This window comes from Rhinopithecus roxellana, chromosome 12, assembly GCF_007565055.1.
Source record: "Rhinopithecus roxellana isolate Shanxi Qingling chromosome 12, ASM756505v1, whole genome shotgun sequence".
Classification (NCBI taxonomy): domain Eukaryota; kingdom Metazoa; phylum Chordata; class Mammalia; order Primates; family Cercopithecidae; genus Rhinopithecus; species Rhinopithecus roxellana.
In genome coordinates, this window is record NC_044560.1 from 2,446,989 (window position 1) to 2,466,478 (window position 19,490).

A 19,490-nucleotide genomic window follows, 5' to 3' on the forward strand; every position below is an offset into this window, starting at 1 on the left:
TACCATAAGGTCTCAGATCCCAAGCTATTCCCTCGGCCATGTCCTTTCCTTTCTTAGTTTATCCTGCACTAAACAAAACTGTCTGGAATTCATTCTTTAAAGGTTTATTTATGGTACATAGAGACTGTTTATGTGAAGCAGAGTATTTGCCTATTTCCCTCTTGGGACAATGTTTAAAACTACAGGGATATTTCCCTCTCTGGCACTTTCTGAAATACAATTAACAATACTGGATCTTTTTTCCTTTTAACAAATCTGGTTTTTATTTAGGGAGGGGAGGAAAAAAGTAAAGGGTCTGAAGTTTCCCAACAAATTATTTCAAGCCTTTGAGAAGACAGTTTTAGGCTTTTTAAATAGTGTCTTTGTTCGAAACTCCCCCAACCCCCACCCTCTCACTCTGACCATTAAAATGTGGGTTTTCTTCCAAACTAGATTGCTCAATTAAAGCCCTTCTTTTGTAATACCCCAATGCTCTGAATGGAAAAGGACTGCTGTAGGCCACCTCGTGAAATCTTTTAAAGGCTCCTGGCCTCTTTTGATCTTTAAAAAAAGCCAGAAACACGTATAAACTACCTGGCATTTTCAATATCACTCTGCCACTTTCTAACACGCAAACTTGGGAGAACGGAGAGAATGGGGAGTCAGGGAGGAATGCTGTGCTTTGGTCTCTGCATTTGTGAAATGGGACTATTATCTCCCCATTCTTCCATCACAGAGTAAGGAACCCAATTGAGATAGCAGATGTGAAACTGCTTTCAGTCCTTTTGAACAGACACTCTATCTGGCAACAAGGTACCCTCAGTGTAAACCTGAAGACTTCCCTCTGAGATTTCTGACAGTCTCACTTCTGGCCTGGAGTCAGGAGAATCAAGATAATTATTCCTTCAATACCAAAGACGTGGTTTACCTTTTAGTCAGGCTCTCGTGACTCCTGTTCAGGGACAGAACTCCATTTTCTAAGCACATACTTTTAGCCATTATATATTCATCTAAAAGAGCATAGTACCCTTTCTAAGAGCTACTAATAAAGGCATATTACCCTGTTAGAAAACTCTTTGAATAAATGGCATTATTTTATGAGTCCCAGACTCCACTAGGAGACTCAAGACACAGTAAAATGTGACTCCCACAAGCTGAGAATTAACTCGTTAGTCCCAATTCCCCGCACCCTGCTGGAAACATGAACTTACTACACTCGGCGTGCCCCCCACACACCTCATCAAATGGCTGCTCCGTGTAATTGTTTAACAATGATTTGAAAAATGCCCTGAAAATGTTCCTTCAATTCAGTGCCAGATGAAACATTCAACTGAAATGATTTTGTTGACTGTATGCCGAGCGCACACACAACCATCACTCCCATATAACTGGGTGGCTGGAGCTACTTCGACTGCAGAAAATCAGACTGCTTTTCTCAGTCTGGGGAGTTTTCTGCTGGGAGCAACTTGAAGGGAATAGTTAGGTGTCTGTGTTTCTTAGTAAGATGATTTTAAAAACAAGAAGTCCTCAACCCTCAGGAAATGCTTCACATTGGTTTGCTGGGCAAGTGCCAAGTGCTCTGGGTGAATATATACTTTATCAAACAAACCCATTCCAAAGGTCACACGAGTCAAGTGGATACTTGTGGATATTAGCAAGATAGTGGTTTTCCCATGGTTTTCCCCTCACTCCCATGCTAACTATCTTTAATCTCCTGGGAAACATGAAATTAAAGTGAACGAAGCAGACAGGGCAGTGAGTGAAGGGCACGCTGCACTCTTCCGGAGATGGCTGCAAGAGCCATTCCTGCTCCAGGTCCCCACCAGCACTCCCAGGGGCTCGGCCCCAGCTCGCCACCCCAGTGCAGTCACCGTTGCCCTACCTACCCTTACCCAAATGTGATCTGATGTTGACCAGACTACTGTCTCATTACCTGTGTGTCGATTTTAGAAGCTGTGAGTTGGCAGACACAGCCACATGAGGCCCACACATGTGTTTTGTTAGGCTCACTAGGTTTAAAAAAAACCAAAAAACTTGAATTGGTTGCCAATGTTTAAAAACCAGGAGATTCCACATAAAAATCCAGATTTCCGGCTTCTCTTTAAAAATCTGAAGATCTGGCAACACAGGGTCACATTCCTCCATGACAGCATGCGGCTGGAGTGGGTTGTGGCAGCCCCTTCAGATGGAGCGGGCTCTCCTGGTCGGGCAGATATGACACTGCTCCAGTGTGCGGCTCCACTCGCTGCCATTGCCAGCACAGCCCCTGCAGGCATCTAAGTTAGGACCCTAGACTTCCTCCTTATCTGCTCATATCTCTAGCTGTTCCTGCGCAGCAAGACGACTATCTTGTAGCATCTTAGAGGAGGCAGCATGGGGCAGTGGGAAGAGTCCTGGACTGGCGGTTAGTAGGAAGGTGGAGGTCTTGAGTATCATCTTTAAGTGCAACCGGGTGAAAAACCAGAACCAATGGGTCCAAGCTGCAGGTGGGCCAACTTTGACTCAAACTAAGGAAAGACTTTCTAACGCCCCTGGATCCACTTCTGCTCTTATCACTGCCTAGCCACACAGGCTTGACTAACAAAACACTTTGACCTTCAATTTCCCAGTCTACCAAGCAAGTACATCATTGAGGACTCACAGGTCTAAAATTCTCTGGTTCCTTATGTTCTATGGGGAAGCACAGTATAGTGAAAAAAAAAAAATAGACTTTAGAATCAGACAGGCTTGGATTTGAATCCCAGCTTTCTTCCTTAATGAAGATATACTTTATTGCCGAAAATGAAGATGGTGTTCAGGCTGTGTCTAGTAAGTAGTCATCAAGATGGTCTAAGGGTTTCATCCTGATGTGGTGGTAGAGGCAGCCACATCCCAGTGGGTAAGTGAGCTGAGTCTACTTTAAAGGCGGTAGACACTCATTCAAAAAGGGATGGATACTTAGGAAGAGAGAAGTAGGAAGGTGAGCAGGCCTCGGGCACAAAAGGAAGATGCTGTCTTGATTTTGCTTTTTCTCTTGATCTTGGACGCAACTTTAGGAAAAAGGTATCTCACTGAGGTAAGCCAGGAGCTAAACAGAGAGCAAATGGGTTTTACAGAATTATCTGTGAATCTCTTAAGCTTCTCCTTGATCTCTGGCAATGTCATATTTAATTTTTTTTTTTTTAAAGACAAATACACGTGAGTCAATAAACCTTCTGAAAAAGGAAATCTGTAAAAATAAAATGTCTGCTATCAATGATGATGGGGGACAAACACACACACACGCACAACAACAACAAACAACAGACAGCAAACACACTCATTCTTTTCCAAGGAAAAATCATCTACAAAAATTTACCCAAATGGCAGCTCACCTTAAGATCCAATGGGAGCTTGTTGGAGGTGAACACACTTAGCTTGATCTGAGGAATGCTGATTTTGAGATTTTCAAAGTAGTATCGAATTGGTGTTCCACCTTGCTCAGCTGTCTTTTCATGGAGGTTTTCATCATATTTTTCCACCTCTGGTACAAAAGCAGAATTTAAAAAACAAAAAAGAATTTCTTAGTCTCATGATCCAAACCCTTGTATTCACATTGAAAAAAATAATCAAAAAAAGGAAACCATCTATCACTCTCAAATTAGTTTGCGAGGGTACAGTGACATGTATAGTATTCTGATGCCATTCTTTGTGAGAGTAGATCTGTTTTGTGTTGTTTATCAAAAAAGAAGACTGGCATGTTAACTTGTGACTCTATACCATCCAACAGATGTCATCTTTGGAAAAAATCATCCAGATGGAAAAGTCAAAGGCCACAGGTGTATTTGTTAGCAGTGTTATTATCAATGACCCAGATTATCTAAATTTATTTTCCTAGGATCATATCCAAATAAGTCTTGGAGTGCAGTGTAACTGAATCAAAATGAGCATCACCAATTCATGAATCTGAGTGAAACATAATGCCTGAAAAAGAATCAGGTTGCGGGCTGTAAAGATGTAACATCACTACAAGCAGCAACCTGTCTCCCAAATGGTGGATATTCATTTAAATAGGACAATCAAGGCAGATTTATATATATATATATATATATATATTTTGTTGTTATTATACTTTTAGTTCTAGGGTACATGTGTACAACGTGTAGGTTTGTTACATATGTATACTTGTGTCAAGGCAGATTTTTTTTACTTGCCATCCCATGAAATAAAAGGAGTAGCATGGGCTACAACATGGCAATGTGATCTTTGCACTTGATGCTGTATGCACACCCAACTGGGCAGCATATTTTGCCTTGGCTTCATGTGCCTTGGAAATAAAACCAGGGAGCTTGCACATACCTACTTATCAAACACATTTATATTGTAAGCTATTATCAGTGCTACTTACAGAAAAATGATACTGCAACAGAAACCTGCCCATTTATGCTGAGGAAGCAGAAACAGCTACAGACAGGATGGCAGGTACTTTAAGGAGCAGCAGGACTGGGCTTGTGGATCTGAGGGCTGCATGCTGCCTCCGTCCCATCCCATCAGCACTGGTGACAATATACCAAAAATACGGGAAGCAACCTCTTAGTCAGCTCCCACTCAAGCGAAAGGCAGGCAAGGATTTTACAAAAATCTAAATCCATGCTTGAGGAGAAATTTATTACAGCAACTTACAAGAAAATTTACAAGAAAAGCATGTCGAATCAAATTTAAAGTAAAACTTCCCAGGAAGGTACCAAAACAGAATGGATACCTGGCAGGCAGGCTCCCAAGTGGCTGTCTGAATACAAATAAACACTGGCGTTCCAACCCAAAGTGGAAAACACAGCATTAAACAGACAGGATCTTGCTCTTGATCCCAAATACTCTTAAAGCTTAAATTCTACATCTGGGATAAAAAGAACAAAAATATTTTTCTTGCATTGTGTGTATGTATGTACATGTGTACACACATTCCCAGTGATTTTTTTTCTCTAGCCAACATGGGCAGATAAACATAAAAGCCTCTTTCTTATCATTTCTTCAGGCTCAATATTTAGTTTAGGCTTCAAAAGACTGAGTATTATTGACTTTTTTCTAAGCTGTATACACAGCCCTGAAAAGCCCATCTAAAAGCAGGAGGAAAGGCCATGATGAAGAATCTAAAAGAAGCAACAGCTCAATTATTTCTGTGGCACTGCTGGAAACCTGGGTTTTTCAATAGCTTATCTTACTCACTTCTACAAAGAAGAGAGTAAATAAGTAGAAACCTTTGTAATTACAGAAAAGCACAAGGGTTTGGATGTCAAAAGTTAACGAATTGAGGCTAGCCAATTTTATTTTCTCAACTAAACCAAAGGAACTGCCAAAAGGATTTCTGATTCTTGGCCTGGAGTCTCTTTAATAAACAAAGGTTAGGAAACAAAGTGGTTTGCTAAATGACTAACATCATTTCTGTCATCCTAGAGCAGATGAATAAAAAAAAAAATGCAAAGCAAAGAGGAATCGTATACTGCTTCCCAAAGGTGTACCACCGGATACTCCGGGATTCCAGAAGACCCTCTGAATGGCTCCTTTAGTTCACAGAGATAACTCAGACAATAAGTAATACTTTGAAAAAGCACAACTGAAACACAAGCCATAGCTTCCTAGCTCAGGCTGAGATGTGGAAAGGGAGCCTATGAGACACCAAGGGACTACCTATTTTTACAAACAGACTCAAAAAATACCATCTTTGGACCAATTCCCAGACACAGACATAGAACATTCAACATTACCTGATTCTGCTTGATCGTAGCCAAAGAAACTTAGCAGCTTGAGGAGCAGTTTCTCCTCAATTTGCACTGTGAATCTCTGAGCTGTGACCATCAGATGCTAGAGATAAAGAAATTCTGATTTAAAGTGTGAACACCAGAAGGAACATTCATCTGTGCTATTAAGAAGGCCTCAATGACATGGTATGCTTTCATTAATCACGTGACTTTACAACTATAATGCCAAATTATTTCTGGCTTATCTCTCTCTATATTGTTATGATTAAAAACTCCAAAAGATGTTTAATAGATGGGTTGCCATTCTATTGTTTGGTTCCCAGGAAATCTGGGCCTCATTAGTCAGGATTCCAGCCTCAGATGCACTGTGGTGGATGAACTTTATGGTGTGTGCTCAGATGGATGGCAGCTAATTTAAGGAGCGTCATGGCTGGGCTTGTGGATCCAAGGGCTACAGGCAGGCTTGGTCCCATCAGCACTGGTGATAAAGGACCAGAAATATGGGAAGCAACGCCTGGTTGGCTCCCACTTTTCCAGAGTTTGCTGCTGGAACAGCTAGCTTGTGCGTGGAGACCCCTCCAAGAAAGAAAGTTTATCATTTGTAACTATCAGCTGCTTTTGGTAAACAGTGTGGTAACTTAGGTAGCAGCACGTCTGTCTCAAAGTCAGACCCATCATAGCCCTTTCCCAATATTTCAGGGTTATTCTTTGTGTGTGTGCGCGCGTGTGGCCACACACACGCAGACACACATCTCACGCTGTCACTTAGGCTGGAGTGCAGTGGCATGATTGTGGCTCACTGTGGCCTCAAACTCCCAGGCTCAGGACCTCTGCCTACTAAGCAGCTGGGACTACAGGTGCTTGCCACCAGGTCCAGCTAATTTTTGTATTTTTTATAGAAATGGGGTTTCACCATGTTTCCCAAGCTGGTCTCAAACTCCTGGGCTCAAGAGACCCACCCGCCTTAGCCTCCCAAAGTGCTGAGATTACAGGCGAGAGCCAGTGAGCCCAGCTGGGGTTATTCTGTTTCTAATAACAGATCTGGATCATGCCTGGTCTTGACCTATATAGAAGATGCTATACTTTCCTACAGTGACTTCACTCTGATGAATATGGACTCTGGCCTATATGGACTCAGTACTATCAAACTATCACCTGCAAGGTCACTGAAAACACAAATGAGAATACAAAGGGCTAGAAGGAGGCGTTCCTGTCAATTCCTCCAAACAATCTATTATGTCACACGTGGCTTAACCCTGCAGAGCTATTCCCATCAGCATCCGGCACTGCTGCTCTGAGACTTGGCTGTGAGAGAACAAATCAACCTTCCAGCATGGCATCAACCCACCAGCCTCCTCCATCAGCCCACCTTGTAGATGTTGGTCAGTGCACTTTTACTGGGGAACTTCACTGCGTTGACTTGCACGGCTGGGCCAGTCTCAATGACCTCATTCTCATTGCTCAGGGGAGTCACATAGAGCATGAAGGGCTGCGTGGTACCAATGAGCTGATTGTCCACCTATGGCCATGGAAAGGTAGCAAAGCAAAAACAAACAGTAGCTCAGTTTTCATTTTTACACTTGAGTGGGGCGTCATAATGCACAGGTTGCTCAGAGAGTACCCTTATCATTTCACTCAATCTCAATAGCAGCTCACAAAAGGGCAGTCATAAAAAGTTAGCGGTCATAACAACAGACTTCATTAGGGGAGTGCTTTGCTAAGAGAATAGATTTTAAGTGTTCTCACCACAAAAAAATAAGTAGGTGAGGCAATACATACATTAGCTCAATTTAGCCATTCCACACCTAAAAATATTTCCAAACATCATGTTGTACATGATGAATATATACATTTTTTTTTTTTTGAGACAGAGTTTCGCTCTTGTTGCCCAGGCTAAAGTGCAGCGGCGGAATCTTGGCTCACTGCAACCTCTGCCTCCCGGATTCAAGCGATTCTCCTGCCTCAGCCTCCTGAGTAGCTGGGATTATAGGCATGCACCACCATGCCTGGCTAATTTTATATTTTTAGTAGACATGGGGTTTCTCCATGTTGGTCAGGTTGGTCTCGAACTCCTGACCTCAAGTGATCGCCTGCCTCAGCCTCCCAAAGTGCTGGGATTACAGGCATGAGCCACCATGCCTGGCCGAATATATACAATTTTTATTCACCGGTTAAAAAATCAGCTATTGGCCAGGCGCAGTGGCTCACATCTGTAATCCCAGCACTTTTAGAGGTTGAGGCAGGCAGATCACAAGGTCAGGAGTTCGAGACCAGCCTGACCAACATGGTGAAAACCTGTCTCTACTGAAAATACAAAAATCAGCCAGGCGTGGTGGCAGGCACCTGTAACTCCAGCTTCTCAGGAGGCTGAGGCAGAAGAATCACTTGAACCTGGGAGAAAGAGGTTGCAGTGAGCCAAGATCGCACCACTGCACTCCAGCCTGGGTGACAGAGCGAGACTCTGTGTCGAGTAAAAAAAAAAAAAAAAAGCACTTTGGGAGGCCGAGGCAGGCGGATCACAAGGTCAGGAGATTAAGACCATCCTGGCTAACACGGTGAAACCCCATCTCTACTAAAGATACAAAAAAATTAGCTGGGCGTGGTGGCGGGCACCTGTAGTCCCAGCTAATCGGGAGGCTGAGGCAGGAGACTGGTGTGAACCCGGAAAGCAGAGCTTGCAATGAGCCGAGATCGCGTCACTGCACTCCAGCCTGGGCGACAGAGCGAGACTCCGTCTCAAAAAAAAAAAAAAAAAAAAAAAAAATCAACTATTTGAAAAAAGTAATTTTTTAAGTCCATGACTTGCTTAATGAAAAAACAATTAATTAAAAAAATAAAACAGGTGATACTATGTGCAAAGCTCCATGCTAGACACTTCATATGCATGATCTCAAGTCACACCATACCTGTAATGCTGGTGGTAGTTAAACTAAGGGTTTTGCTGCAGTCCTTACAACAACTTCATGAGCTCTGTCCTTACTTTATAGATGAAGAAGCTGAGAAGAGAGGCCCTTGCTTAGGGTCACACTACTGGTCAGTGGCAGAACTAGAACTTGAATCCACGTCTGTCTGACCCCAAGGTCAGCACTCCTAAACACTATACTATGGATGCTCCTCTTGAGCTCCAAATTCCTTGAAGACAATTGAAATTAGAGAACCAGGAGCTCAAATGGCTACCAAATGGGAACAGCTCCCTCTACTAAAGTCAACTCCCTTCTTAGGAATGACAGTGGCATTAGGGTTGACTCTTTACGCAGCCCTGATCAGTGCCATCACAGAGGACACTCGCCACACTCAGATGTGCATGGATGTCTGGAGGCTCCTTGCAGGAAGCAGCCATCTTCATGTTCTGTCTCACATCGAAGGTCACCACCAGGAAGAGGAAAAAGAGATCATCTTTTTGGGTGCCCCTAAGAGATCATCTGCGGGTGCTTTCCACACACCCCTCTTATCACTTCCTAAACCCCTAAAGGCTATGTATTATTCCTCCCCATTTTACAAACAAGTAGACAAAAGCTTAGAGAAGTTATGGTACTTGCCCTCATTCGCACAGCTTGTAAGTGGAAGAAGTGGAATACAAACGCAGAGATTTCTGGCACCACGGAACCCTCTGACCTCTCCATTGTATTGCAGGGACTTCCACATAGACATTTGTGTACAACCGGAAATGACTTTCCTTCTGTTGGTCCTCAGGGCAGGGATAAGGGCAAGAGACTTGGAGTATTTTTTCCTACTTCCATTCCTGCCTCCTACAATGTATTCTCTATACAGCAGCCAAAGTGGTCTTTCAATAAAATATAAACCGAGTCATACACCTCCTTCCTTTACACTCTTCAGTGGTGTGCCTTTCTCTTAGGATAAAACCAGACTTCTCACCACAGCCTCTAGGGTCTACATGAACTGGCACCAAATTCTCCAACTTCATCACACACCACCCTTTCAGGTTCCCTACCATCCTCACCTGAGTCTCCTTAGTGTTTCTAAAATGTGGGCAAGTCCTTCCTGCCTCAGGGTCTCTGAATTGCCTGAAATGGTTTTCCTAGTGACCGTCTCTATGGTTTGCTCATTCTATTCCTCCAAGTTTCAGTTCAGCTCTTATTTCCTCAGGAAGATCTTCCCGAGCCACTTTTTCTCAAGTAGGACTTTATCTAAAGTAGCCGTTCTTTACAGCCATTACCACAGCATGTCATTATTCATTTGCTTGCTTGCCTGCATATTTATTGGCTGACTTTCTCTCTAGGCTGTTGGCCCAAGAAGAGCAAAGCCTGCATTTTTGAAGTCATAGCCATATCTCCAGAACCTAGTACAGTGTCGGGCACACACTTGATGCTCAGTAAGAATGGACTAAATGAATGAACTATTGCCTATCTCATCCAATATGTGAAATGGCAATAAAGGGCTCAACCATACTGTCTTCTCCTTTGTTCTTTCACTAAACACATCTGACACAAGGTGTCATAACTGAGAATTACTAATTCTAGCTAGTTTTACTCTCCCAATTAGATCGGATGCTCCCTAAGGAGAGGATCTCTATTTTTTTTTTTTTTAAATTCCTGGCCGGGCACGGTGGCTCAAGCCTGTAATCCCAGCACTTTGGGAGGCCGAGACGGGCGGATCACGAGGTCAGGAGATCGAGACCATCCTGGCTAACACGGTGAAACCCCGTCTCTACTAAAAAAAAAAATACAAAAAACTAGCCGGGCGAGGTGGCGGGCGCCTGTAGTCCCAGCTACTCGGGAGGCTGAGGCAGGAGAATGGCGTAAACCCGGGAGGCGGAGCTTGCAGTGAGCTGAGATCCAGCCACTGCACTCCAGTCCGGGCGACAGAGCGAGACTCCGCCCCCCCAAAAAAAAAAAAAAATTCCTTCTTGCTGCACTGTAGCCACAGTAAAATACAAACCTGCTTATTTTCTGATTTGCAGCACACATCACATAAAGAGGTATTATAGGAAAAAAACAACTTTTTGGCCAGGTGTGGTGGTTCACACCTGTAATCCCATCACTCTGGGAGGCCAAGGTGGGCAGATCACCTGAGGTCAGGAGTTTGAGACCAGCCTGGTCAACATGGCAAAACCCCGTCTCTACTAAAAACTACAAAAAATGCTGGGTGTGGTGGTGGGCACCTGTAATCCCATCTATTCAGGAGGCTGAAGCTGGAGGATCACTTGAACCCAGGAGGCACAGGTTGCAGTAAGCCAAGATCGCACCACTCCACTCCAGCCTGGGTGACAGAGTAAGACTCCGCCTCTAAATAAATAAATAAATAACCAAATAAACAACTTTTTAAGCTAAAGAATAAACTTAGAAAAACTAATGAACAGCAAATGGTTCCTTGAATCATCTCTTTAAGGTCAAAAAAAGGAGGACAAAGAAAAACAGCTGCAAGATATTAACCTTCTATCTGTGCACAAATAAATAGGATACAATTAGCCTGAATTATTTGTTATTCGTGACATATAATAAAAGAAAAATTTCTTCTGAGAAGAGGTTCTGGCCTCGACAGTCTGGATGGAACTGTATGACACGTTAAGGGAGAGAAGGAGCCCCAGTCATGGGAGACACATTGCACATTCCCAGTAAGAATGTAGTTTGTCCATTTGGGAAAAATAACCATAGTCGGGGGCTTTGGGTTCTTCTTTTGGAAATGTCTACCAGGAACTAGTTTCCTGAACATATTTAAACTTTGATGAAGGTTATAAAGGAAAAGCATGCCAAGTATGATGTTACAAAGAGATAGAAGTTGTTTTGATTAGCACAGTAACAGTACTCTGCCAAAAATTGTAAAAGTCAACTTTTTCAGAACTCCGAAAGTTAATAAAAAACTTGCGATAATCTAAGGAGCATTTATTCAAGAAAATAAGCTGAGGCCGGGCACGGTGGCTCAAGCCTGTAATCCCAGCACTTTGGGAGGCCGAGATGGGCGGCTCACGAGGTCAGGAGATCGAGACCATCCTGGTCTACACGGTGAAACCCCGTCTCTACTAAAAAATACAAAAAACTAGCCGGGCGAGGTGGCGGGCGCCTGTTGTCCCAGCTACTCGGGAGGCTGAGGCAGGAGAATGGCGTAAACCCGGGAGGCGGAGCTTGCAGTGAGCTGAGATCCGGTCACTGCACTCCAACCTGGGCGACAGAGCGAGACTCCATCTCAAAAGAAAAAAAAAAAGAGAGAGAGAAAATAAGCTGAAACTCAGTAAGAACAGCGAGCTGTGTGGCATTTTAATTTGTCCTAGTCTTTTTACCCCCACCCAGCTCCACAGTAGCCTTGAAAACCAACGGCCCTACAGTCACACTGAAAACAAAGCAGTCCTAGCAGACACTCCAGGAGCCAGAAGGAATATGCAGCTTCCCCAGGAGTGCCATCCCCAGACTTGTCAGTATTTGGCTTGTCTGGCATCTCTCTCATTCCTGATGTTAATAATCTGTGTCTTCTCTTTTTCTCCTCATCAGACTGGTTAGAGGCTTATTCATTGTATAGATCTTAAAGAATAATATATATCTCCTATAGTTCTATCCCTCTAAGAGAAGACTGACTAATACAGATTTTGGTACCAGGAGTGGTTCTAGAGGAAGAGAGTATTAAGGATGGAGTTCTTTCATTGGCTTTGGGGCTTCTGGAGTTGGTTGCTTAATATGATTAGACCCCAAAATGCTAAGGACTCCACTTCTAGTAGCATGGAGAACAGTGATAGTCCTTGGCATGAACTGTTTGGAGAATTATGCAAAACAAATGCACTTGACACTCCTGATTCACCGCTCAAGAAAGGCAAGGAGTTTAGTGACTCTATACATAATACCTTTGACCATATGTAGAAAACCAAGTAACATAATGAAGCTGGTTGGTTGCTCCTACGTTCAGTGGACAAAGTGATAAAAGAAAATGATAAACTCAGGGATTCTGTCTCCCAGCTTCAGAAGCAGATGCTGAGCCTCAAATCTGCTAAGATTGCCCGAGTAAGAGTCTTACATCCTGCAGAGAAAGAGCTGAAATTGTGGAAAAACAGACACAAGCTCTTATCATGCAAGTGACTGACCTGCAACGAAAGATGCACGCACAGCCTCACCAGGTGTCTACTGTTAAAAGTGAGGGCACTGATTGGATAAGAACGGGACCCTGTAACTTGGAATGGGGATGTGTGGAAGGACCTTGATGAAGCTCAGGGAAACTGAGTTTATCAACTTTGACGAGCCTTTTTTGCCAAAAGGAAGAGCTTCCTCATCCCCAGCAGTGGCAACATCCCCTCCTCGACCCACGCTGTCATCAGCTTTCCACCTTTGTCTGAGGAGATAAATCCTATGCTGCCTGAGGCAGTGATGACCTGACAGCTGTCAGGCAAAATCATGTTGATTCTCCTCAGGAGCCACCCCCAACACCCCTGTTTGCTTCTAGACCTATAACTAAAGTCCTGGAGGGTCCCTAGAGGTGAGGTTGAGAGTGTGACTCATGAGGTGTGCTATGCTCGAAAAGAACTGTTTGAGTTCTCTAATTTATACAGACAGAAATCTGGAGAACAGGTATGGGAATGGATATTAAGGGTATGGGATAACAGTGGAAGGAACATAGGGTTGGATCAGGCTGAATTTATTGATCTGGGCCCACTAAGTAGGCACTCTGTTTTTAATCTTACAGCTTGGAAAGGTAAAAAAAGGTTCTAATTATTTACTTGGTTAGCTGAAATATGGATTAAAAGATGGCCCACTGTGAGTGAGCTGGAAATGCGTGATCTCCTTTGGTTTAATGTAGAGGAAGGGATCCAAAGGCTTAGGGAGACTGGGATGGTGGAAGGGATTAGCCACTTTAGACCTACTCATCCCAGCTGGGAGGGTCCAGAAGATATACCCTTGATCAACGCCTTGCGAAACAGATTTGTAAGGGCAGTACCTGCATCTTTGAAGAGACCTGTAATTGCTTTTCTTTGTATGTCAGATCTAATGGTGGGAAGAGCAATCATTAACTACAAAAGTTAAATACAATGGGAATAACTGGATCCCGAGGTGGCAGGTTGCTAAGTGGCAGCACTCAATCGTCAAAGACAAGGTGGGCATAGCTACCATAATGCACAGCAAAGGCAAAGCGGCAATCAGAATAGTCTGACTCATGTAGAGCTCTGACACTGGCTAATTAATCATGGTGTTCCTAGAAGTGAAACTGATAGGAAGCCTGCTGCATTCCTACCTAATTTATACAAGCAGAAAACTTCTAGGCTGAATGGACAAAAGACTAGTTTGAATTATAAAAACAGAGAATCATGACCCCTCAGTCAATTTCTAGACTTGAGCCAGTTTACAGACCCAGAACCCCTTGAATGAAGGGGAGGCTGGATCCCCTTGAGGAAGGACCCCACTATATTGCTGACAATTTATGCAGTGAATCTTTCTCCCATCCTTCCCCAAGGAGACCACTGGCCTTTTACCAGGGTAACTGTGCACTGGGGAAAGGGAAAGGATCAGACATTTTGGGGACTACAGGACACTGGCTCTGAGCTGACATTGATTTCAGGGGACCCAAAACATCACTGTAGTCCTCCAGTTAAAGGAGGGGCTTACGGAGCTCAAGTAATTAACGGAGTTTTAGCTCAGGTCTGACTTACAGTGGGTCCAGTGGGTCCCCAGACTCATCCTGTGGTCATGTCCCCAGTGCCAGAATGCATAATTGGCACAGACATAGTCAACAGCTGGCAGAACCCCCACACTGGCTCCCTGACTGGTAGGGTGAGGAATATCACGGTGGAAAAGGCCAAATGGAAGCCCTTAGAGCTGCCTCTACCTAGAAAAATAAACCAAAAACAGTACCACATCCCTGGAGGGATTGTGGAGATTAGCGCCACTATCAAGGACTTGAAAGATGCAGGGGTGGTGATTCCCACCACATCCTTGTTCAACTCTTCCATTTGGCCTGTGTAGAAGACAATCGATGGATCTTGGAGAATGACAGTGGATTATCGTAAGCTTAACCAAATGGTGACTCCAATTGCAGCTGCTGTACCAGATGTGGGGTTTCACTGCTTGAGCAAACTAACATACCTCCTGGTACCTGGTATGCAGCCATTGACTTGGCAAATGCCTTTTTCTCCATTCCTGTCCAGAAGGCCTACCAGAAGCAATCTGCCTTCAGCTGGCAAGGCCAGCAATATACCTTTACTGTCCTACCGCAGGGGTACATCAACTCTCTGGCTTTGTGTCATAACCTTATTTGGAGAGACCTTGATAGCCTTTTGCTTCCGCAAAATATCACACTGGTCCATTACATTGAAGACATTATGCAGACTGGATTCAGTGAGCAAGAAGTAGTAAACACACTGGACTTAGTGGTGAGACACTTGAGTGCCAGAGGATGGGAAATACATCTGACTAAAATTCAGGGACCTTCTACCTCAGCAAAATTTCTAGGGATCCAGTGGTATGTGGCCTGCCAAGACATACCTTCTAAGTTAAAGGAGTTGCTGCGTTTGGCCCCTCCTACAACCAAGAAAGAGGTACAATGCCTAGTGGGCCTATTTGGATTTTGGAGGCAACACATTCCTCATTTGGGTGTATTACTCCGGCCCATTTATTAAGTGACCCGAAAGGCTGCCAGTTTTGAGTGGAGTCCAGAACAGGAGAAGACGCTGCAACAGGTCCAGGCTGCTGTGCAAGCTGCTCTGCCATCTGGGCCATATGACCCAGCAGATCCAATGGTGCTTGAGGTGTCAGTGGCAGATAGGGATGCTGTTTGGAGCTTTGGCAGCCCTCCATAGGTGAATCACAGCAGAGGCCTCTAGGATTTTGGAGGAAGGCCCTGCCACCTTCTGCAGATAACTACTCTCCTTCTGAGATGGCTCTTGGCCTGTTACTGGGCTTTGATGGAAAATAAACATTTGACTATGGGTCATCAAGTCACCATGCGACCTGAACTGCCTATCATGAACTGGGTGCTTTCTGACCCACCCATCTAGCCATAAAGTGGGTTGTGCAGTGCAGCATTCATCATCAAATGGAAGTGGTATATATGTGATCGGGTTCGAGCAGGTCCTAAAGGCACAAGTAAGTTACATGAGGAAGTGGCTCAAACGCCGATGGTCTCCACTCCTGCCACCCTGCCTTCTCTCCCCCAGCCTGCACTGATGGCCTCATGGGGAGTTCCCTATGACCAGTTGACAGAGGAAGAGAAGACTAGGGTCTGGTTCACAGATGGTTCTGCATCATATGCAGGCACCATGTGAAAAAGGACAGCTGCAGTACTAAAGACCCTTTCTAGGACATCCCTGAAGGACAGCAGTGAAGGGAAATCTTCCCAGTGAGCAGAACTTCGAGCAATGCACCTTGTCACACACTTTGCATGGAAGGAGAAATGGCCAGATGTGTGATTATATACTGATTCCTGGGCTGTAGCCAAAGGTTTGGCTGGATGGATCGTCAGGAACTTACAAGAAGCATGATTAGAAAACTGGTGACAAAGAAATTTGGGGGAGAGGTATGTGGATGGACCTCTCTGAGTGGTCAAAAACTGAAGATATTTGTATCCCATGTGAGTGCTCACCAATGGGTGACCTCAGCAGAGGAGGATTTTAACAACCAAGTGGATAGGATGACCTGTTCTGTGGACACCACTTGGCCTCTTTCCCCAGTCACTCCTGCCATCACCCAATGGGACCATGAACAAAGTAGCCATGGTGGCAGGGATGGAGGTTATGCATGGGCTCAGCAACATGGACTTCCATTCACCAAGGCTGACCTGTCTACAGCCAGTGCTGAATGCCCAATTTGCCAGCAGTAGAGACCAACACGGTGCCCTCGATATGGCACCATTCTTCTGGGTGATCAGCCAGCTACCTGGTGGCAGGTTGATTATATTGTACCTCTCCCATCATGGAAAGGGCAGAGTTTGTCCTCACTGGAATAGACGCCTACTCCAGATACGGGTTTGCCTATCCTGCATGTGATGCTTCTGCTAAGACTACCATCTGTGGACTCACGGAATGCCTTATCCACGGTGGTACCCGTGTGGAATACCACCGTCACGGTATTCCACACAGCATTGCCTCTGACCAAGGCACTCACTTTTTGGCTAAAGAAGTGTGGCAGTGGGCTCATGCTCATGGAATTCACTGGTCTTACCATGTTCCTCATCATCCTGAAGCAGGTGGATTGACAGAATGGTGAAATGGCCTTTTGAAATCACAATTACAATGCCAACTAGATGACAATAGCTGGGGCAAAGTTCTCCAGAAAGCTATGTATGCTCTGAATCAGCATCCAGTATATGGTACTGTTTCTCCCATGGCCAGGATTCACAGGTCCAGGAATCAAGGGCTGGAAGTGGAAGTGGCACCATTCACCACCACCCCTAATAATCCACTAGCAAAATTTTTGCTTCCTGTTCCTGCAACATTACGTTCTGCTGGCCTAGAAGTCTTAGTTCCAGAGGGAGGAACACTGCCACCAGGAGACACAATAACGATTCCATTAAACTGGAAGTTAAGATTGCTACCTGGACACTTTAGGCTCCTCCTAACTTTAAGTCAAGAGGCTAAGAAGGGAGTTACAGTGTTGGCTGGGGTGACTGACCCGGACTAACAAGATGAAATCAGTCTACTACTCCACAATGGAGGTAAGGAAGGTTATGCATGGAATACAGAAGATCCATTAGGGCATCTCGTAGTATTACCATGCCCTGTGATTAAGGCAATGGGAAACTACAACAGCCCAATCCATTTGTAGTCCTCTACAAATGGTCCAGACCCCTCAGGAATGAAGGTTTGGGTCACTCCACCAGGAAAAAAACCCCACAAAACCATGACCTGCTGTGGTGCTTGCTGAAGGTAAAGGGAAGACAGAATGGGTAGTAGAAGAAGGTAGTCATCAATACCAGCTATGACCACATGCCCAGCTGCAGAAACAAGGACTGCAATTGTCATGAGTATTTCCTCCTTCTTTTGTTAAAAACATGTTTGTGCATGTATACACCTGTACTAAAAAAAATCATTTTATTTCCTTTCTCCTTCATCACATGACATAAGATTTATTGACTTCATATCAGCATTCAAGCATCATTAACTTTATGTAATAGTATTTGGGTTGGGGATTGGTGTGTTTCCAGCTGTATGAAGGATAGTTGCATTATGTTAGGTGTCATTATGACCTTATTATTGTCTTTATCTGAAGATTATGTATGATCTCAGCAGCTGACAAGGGGTGAACTTGTGATGGTTAATACTGAGTGTCAACTTGATTGGACTGAAGGATACAAAGTATTGATCCTGGGTGGGTCTGTGAGGGTGTTGCCAAAAAAGATTAACATTTGAGTCAGTGGGTTGGGAAAGGCAGATCCACCCTTAAACTGGTAGGTGCAATCTAATCAGCTGCCAGCAAATATAAAGCAGGCAGAAACACGTGAGATGGGCCTAGCCTCCCAGCCTACATCGTTCTCCCATGCTGGATGCTTTCTGCCCTCGAACAACAGACTGCAAGTTCTTCAGCTTTGGGACTCGGGCTGGCTCTCCTTGCTCCTCACCTTGCAGACAGCCTATTGTGGGAACTTGTGATCATGTAAGTTAACACTTAATAAACATACATACATATATATATCTCTCTCCTTTTAGTTCTGTCCCTCAAAGAGAAGCCCGACTACACCGGTAATATTCTTTGCTTTGAAATCTATTCCGTCTGACGTTAATCTAAGTCATTCCCACTTCCTATGACATCTTCTTTCCTTTTAACCTATTCGTGTCTTTATCCTTAATGTGTGTTTCTTGTAGATAACATATAATTGGTTCATGTTTTTTTTTTTTTTTTTTTTTTTTTTTTGAGACGGAGTCTCGCTCTGTCACCCAAGCTGGAGTGCACTGGCCAGATCTCAGCTCACTGCAAGCTCCGCCTCCCAGGTTCACGCCATTCTCCTGCCTCAGCCTCCTGAGTAGCTGGGACTACAGGCGCCCGCCACCTCGCCCGGCTAGTGGTTCATGCTTTTTTATACAATTTGATAATCTCTGCCTTTTGATTATGGTGTTTACAACATTTACATTTAGTTAACTGATACCATTAGGTTTGAGTCTACCATCTTGCATTTTATTTTTTATTTGTCCCATCTATTCCTTTCCCTGCTTTCTGTTTTCTGCCTTCTCTTGGATTATTTATGATTTTTTTTTTTCCTGAGACGCAGTCTCCATCTGTCACCTACGCTGGAGTGCACTGGCACAATCTTGGCTCAATGTAACCTCCACCTCCTAGGTTCAAGCACTTCTCCTGCCTCAGCCTCCCGAGTAACTGGGATTACAAGTGCATGCCACCACACCTGGCTAATTTTGTATTTTTAGTAGAGATGGGGTTTCACCATGTTGGCCAGGCTGGTCCCAAACTCCTGCCCTCAAGTGATCCACCCGCCTCAGCTTCCCAAAGTGCTGCGATTACAGGCATAGCCACTTTGCCTGGCTGGATTTCATTTTATCTCCTTTGTTGAATTATTAGTTATAACTCTTTGTTATTTTGGTGGTTGCTTTAAGAGTTTTATGCTGTTTATCTTTATAAGTCTACATTCAAGTGACATCACACCACATCATGTATAAGATTACAGTAATAGACTTCCATTTCTCCCTGTCAGCCTTTATGCTATTGTTAAGAATCTCACTCTTACTTTAAATAAGAAGACAATAATCTTATATATTTACCCAGATAGTTATCATTTCTGGTATTCATTACTTCGTGTAGAACAGACTTTCACCTGATACTATGTTTTTCCTTCTGCCTGATGATGTTCTTCTACATTTTTTGTAGCATAAGTCTGCTGATACCTTTCAGTACTTTAAAGATATTGCTCATT

At 44.1% G+C, this 19,490-nt stretch overlaps 1 protein-coding gene across 6 annotated transcripts in view; it reads right to left on the reverse strand.

The window, feature by feature from the left end:
* VPS13D (vacuolar protein sorting 13 homolog D) overlaps positions 1 to 19,490 on the reverse strand; it is a 294,906-nt gene that overhangs the window by 106,745 nt on the left and 168,671 nt on the right. For all 6 annotated transcript variants that reach the window (XR_004060385.1, XM_030942225.1, XM_030942226.1 and 3 more), the window contains 3 exons: positions 7,066 to 7,215; positions 5,703 to 5,799; positions 3,333 to 3,481 (listed from right to left, as the gene is read on the reverse strand). Coding sequence is in view for 5 of the 6 variants with exons in the window: in XM_030942225.1 (XP_030798085.1) it covers positions 3,333 to 3,481; positions 5,703 to 5,799; positions 7,066 to 7,215 (396 nt within the window). In the remaining variant the exon portion in view is untranslated. The remainder of the gene's footprint in view (positions 1 to 3,332; positions 3,482 to 5,702; positions 5,800 to 7,065; positions 7,216 to 19,490) is intronic.